This window comes from Anoplophora glabripennis, unplaced genomic scaffold (genome assembly GCF_000390285.2).
Source record: "Anoplophora glabripennis isolate ALB-LARVAE unplaced genomic scaffold, Agla_2.0 scaffold4, whole genome shotgun sequence".
Lineage (NCBI taxonomy): Eukaryota > Metazoa > Arthropoda > Insecta > Coleoptera > Cerambycidae > Anoplophora > Anoplophora glabripennis.
This window is the reverse complement of record NW_019416568.1, coordinates 3,967,458-3,972,190: the sequence shown is the minus strand read 5'-3', so window position 1 is coordinate 3,972,190 and position 4,733 is coordinate 3,967,458. Positions and strand designations below refer to the sequence as shown.

The window sequence follows — 4,733 nt, the reverse complement described above, 5'->3', positions numbered from 1 at the left end:
CTATACTTACCAGTTAAATGGAAAAACGTTCTTTATGACTATGACTAGAAAGTAAGTAGATTGAGATACTTGCTTGTAGATATTGAATAAAATACTTACAATTATATATTTCAATATCTCTCCCAATATGCAGAAACTTCCGTAAATTCAGGGGGTGATAGTACGACAAAAAATAAGAATTTTTTGTCCTATGAACTATATTATGTCTATCTCTTTTTGTCTTCGAGATACAGAGCGACAAAATAATTTTTTTAGAATTTTTACGAAAATTTCCAAACGGTGCGAAATATTTTTATGAAATTTGGTATTCCGGGGTTTTCATAGAGGGCGCTAGTTGTAGAAATATTAAACACTGTACACATTACAATTTTAATATATACAGGGTCTCCAGAAATTAGGGGCAATATTTCTACAGGGTGTTCTCTGTCAAAAAAGATTACTTTTTCTCTATATAAATGTAAGTCCAACAATTCTTCCTAAGGAAGTTATAGCCACTTAAAAGGGCTACTCTGATGATGTTTTTTTTTAAATAATTCCGAAATAAGTCGAGATAAATTAGGGAAATTTGGTAACTAGTTTAACTCATACGTGCTCCGTCCGCTACTGAAGCGAAATTTACAAATTTTCATCACTAACGTTACAACACTGGAGGTAGGGAGACAAAATTCACCATAACTTTTTTATGCTTTGATTTTTTAGACTTTTGACTGAAAAGTATGAAATTTCAGAGTTTTTTTAGTAAAAAAGGTACTTTTAGTCCATATTGGTAGACTGTTCCAATTTTCAACTGGATATGATACTATAAATAACTTACGAGCTAGAGATTGTTCCTGAAAACCTCTCATTAAAGCCCCGCCAGGGGACAATTCTCCTAAAGCTCCAACAGCTGCGGTAGGAGATACTAAGTTATTGGAAGGATGCTTGTGTGTCCACTGTTTTGTTTCTTGAAGTACTCCTCTTAAAACTGAAGATACCTCGTTAGGATTTAAGTATTCGGTTGCAGCATCTGGTGTGGGACCATGTAAGTATCTTTCAACCTTAAAGATTTTAATTTATTTATAAATATACAAAAAGTCATGAACAATCTCGAAATAATGTATTTTTATAAGTATGGGTAATATATAACCTAGAGAATACTTCATATCTTATAAGGGCTTTACATGATTCAACAGTTGTACCGATTTGATGTAAAATCGAACTGTGTGTAGGTTTCTTGCCCGTTAACTAAAGTTGTATGGGCAAACCACACAACTGGACGATCAACCAACCAGTCTGAATTGTTTAGAAAAGTTTACTGAGAGAATCACTGATTTTTCTTTAATAGACTATAGTTACAAGTTATGGTTATTGGTTTAAAGTCTTTAATATATTTTATAAGTATTCTGCAGAAACAAAATTCACGTTTCAACTGACTTAAAGTGGCTAAATTAGCAAATAAATCGAGTAGTGTGGATGCAACCAGATGCAACACCCGATTTTGTTTTATGTCCATTGGCCCAACCAGGTTGAATGGTGTGTAGCCCGTTTTAAATGTTACTGCTACACAATGCCTACTAAGACAAAGTATTACTTTGTTTACAGTGAAAGCCGGCTATAAATGCCAGCAAATTCTGCTGGCCTTAAAAGTCAAGCTCATACATACTTTAATGACATTTTTTTTATATCCACATGCACATTTACCTTGGACAAACTTAGTTGACTGGCTGCCCTATTTTTATTTTCGTCAGTATCTTCCAAGTCATCGTAACTGATTTTTTCGAGAATCCTTTGCTTCTTATTAACAGGACCTTCTTGTTTATCAGAAGTATTTGCAGTAGAATCATTTGAGGCAGAAGTCTTTGAATCAGTACTGTTTTGGGCAGCTGTGTCATTTTCCTTATTTTTTGTTGCTTTCAATACCTGACAACAATATACTTTGCTATATATCAATCTATTAATAATGAAAAATTAGGATGTTGTTTTCAAAAAATTTGTCTTATGAAATACTTGACACTGCATCTTGAATGTAATAGTTTTAAGTTTTGATCTCAGTTTTAATACACCTATTAAACGAATTTTTATCTACAATACTTATAAATGCGAGAAATAACAATTTTAAAACATTTACCATTATCGAGTGCTGGTTAAACCTCTTTATCATAGCCTGACTAACAGTTCCCGTATTCGTTGATAGTTTTGTTGTAGAAGTACCATACCCTTCATCCAAAGTCTTGTCTTCAAATTCTGTCAAATTTACTAATGGATCATCCACTCCTTTTTGTATATCTTTTTTCATTTCTTGGTCGTCTAGTTTGCCACATTCAGTAAAAATGTCCTTGCTCTCTGCATACTTGCGATCTCTTGATTTATAAACATTTACTGTTATTTTTATAATTAATGCTATGAATGAATGTTATCACAACAAAATCTTAATATTAGCGATAACAATAAAGTATTATCGGTAACATTTAATTGTAATTTTATCAGCAGTGGCGGCTTGTGAAAATATATACTGGGTAGGCAAACCACCAAGTGTCGATACAATACTTTGTAAAAATTAGAGTATTTTCTAGGTCTAATTACTATTTTTAATCATTATCAAATATAATCTATAAATATTCTACAATGCTATAATATACATTATACTATATTCAATTTTTAGATGATTCCATATTTTAAGCTAGCCGTCTTCCAAATTATCATGTTATAATAGACTTATTCAAGAAATTACATCAAATTATATGTTTCTACTGATCATTAAAAGAATATATATTCATGGAACAATTTTTTCTAAAATATTCTGTCACCCTACACCCCTTACAAGCCGTCACTTTCTAATCAACTAATTATACAGTTTATAAGAGACGTACCTGTGAAAGTAGTGCGACTGAAAGAATTTTGTCCAAAACTGAGATTCCGTTAATTTTGAAGGCACATTATCAGTATACTTTTTCTTTACTGCAGGATATGTCTTAAATATACATTCAATAATATCAGAAGTAAGATTATATTTCAGTCCATTACACCCATCTGTTTGAGGTTTAATATCAGCTAGAAATGCTCCAGAAACTCCTAAAAATTATGTCAATAATTTCTAGATGTTTTATAAATATTAGGCTACAATTAATTAGGGTAAATTCAGACCTATTTCCTGAGGCTGTTGTTTTTGTTTTTGAGTGTATTGTTGTGCATGTTGAGACCAAAACTCTTCCGATGAAACTACTTCCGTCATGACTAGATCTTTATATAACTGAAGCAGTGCAGGGTTGCTTGAAAGTAATTTATTTTTTTCTTCCAGTTCTTTATCGACCTACATAACAAACATTACAGTAATACATAAGAATATTTTTATTATAAAATGCATAAGTATATAACAAACCTTTCTTTTGAACTTTGGCAACAAGGTTTGGAGCATTTCTTTGATTTTATCTCTATCTGCAAGTTGAGCTTGCAAACCATTTTTATTTGTAAAGTGGAATGTAGATGACATACCATTATGCAGTACAACTTGCAACTGTACTTTGGCTTTTCCTTCTGGGGAAATCTTCTGAGCTAAGATCCAAGAACAGCATATCGTAATTGTACTTCGATAAAATTTAGTACTGCATGATTAAAGATATCTTACACAAGACATATACCTACATTTAATATCAGCATAAGGATGTGATACGGCTACAGTATCCCTATTTTCTACCATCCAAATTAGTCTTTGATTCATAAGAAAAAGTGTACCATCTCCTTTTTTATATCTCACTTGAGAAACTTGCAAAAGGACATCTTCCATAGAAGTAGACATATTTTAAACTTTTTTTTTAATCCTTATTTTACAACTTTACTGAATTTAAAATCAAATATTAAGTAATTTCTAACCTCTCAAAATTGCAAAAGTAAACTGAACTGAGCGAATTAGCTAACTTCATAGTCTTCTTCTTCTTCCTCTTACGTACATCGGTTCAAATTTTTCTTTAGTTTAAAAGGTTCCTGTACAGTTTTAACACGGATTCAAAAACAGTTCTGTTTTCATTATTTATTTTAAATTAAATTAAGAAATAAAATTCTGTGTTCTTCATATTTGTTATTATAGACAATACACGTGAATAATTATATCAATCAAATTAAGTAAAATTTACATTTTAAAAATACACCAATTAACTAAGAATAGGTAATGGATATAGTGGCAAATATTAGGTAAGTATTAACTGTTAAATAAGTAAATACATAGTGTATAAAATTCAGTTCTCAAATAAATTTGATTTTAAATTTTCAATTTCATTCTTCATTTCATCTAAGAGGGTTCCTTGGACATCTAGCTGAAAAAGAAACGAAATATTTTAACATATTTATATTTTAACATATAGTTAAACAATTTTTGTATTGTAAAGAAAAATACTTTACCATTTGTTGGGTATCCATACATTTTAGGGTAATATCTGAGATATTTTCTTCTAGTTCTTGACCAACTTCATGAGTTTTTTCCAAATAATCTTTTATTAGATTCTGCAAGATGTCGCCTTTCCAATTATTGTGGAATATTTTGTCAGTGAGGCATTCATTTTTAAGCTCTTTCCACATATTTTCGATTTCACTTCCTTGTCCACATTCACATATCGAAGTTTGTAATATGTTATTCAAATTTTCCACAAGTTCTTCAGCTGTCATGTTACATAACTCTTTAATTTGTTTATTTGACTTGTTATTAGTTGCATATATATCAGCAATCATATTTAATATATGCTCCTCGCTAATTTTTTTAA

At 30.5% G+C, this 4,733-nt stretch overlaps 1 protein-coding gene across 1 annotated transcript; it reads right to left on the bottom strand.

The window, feature by feature from the left end:
- Window positions 1-814: 814 nt before the first annotated feature.
- LOC108917344 (general transcription factor IIH subunit 1) lies at window positions 815-3,838 on the bottom strand (the record flags this gene model as incomplete). Its single annotated transcript, XM_018723892.1, has 7 exons — window positions 3,622-3,838; window positions 3,359-3,531; window positions 3,124-3,289; window positions 2,850-3,051; window positions 2,108-2,339; window positions 1,681-1,899; window positions 815-1,037 (listed from the first exon to the last, which is right to left on the bottom strand). Coding segments are annotated over exons 1-7 (1,369 nt in total), but the record flags the coding sequence as incomplete, so codon positions are not given.
- Between the last annotated feature and the right edge of the window lie 895 nt (window positions 3,839-4,733).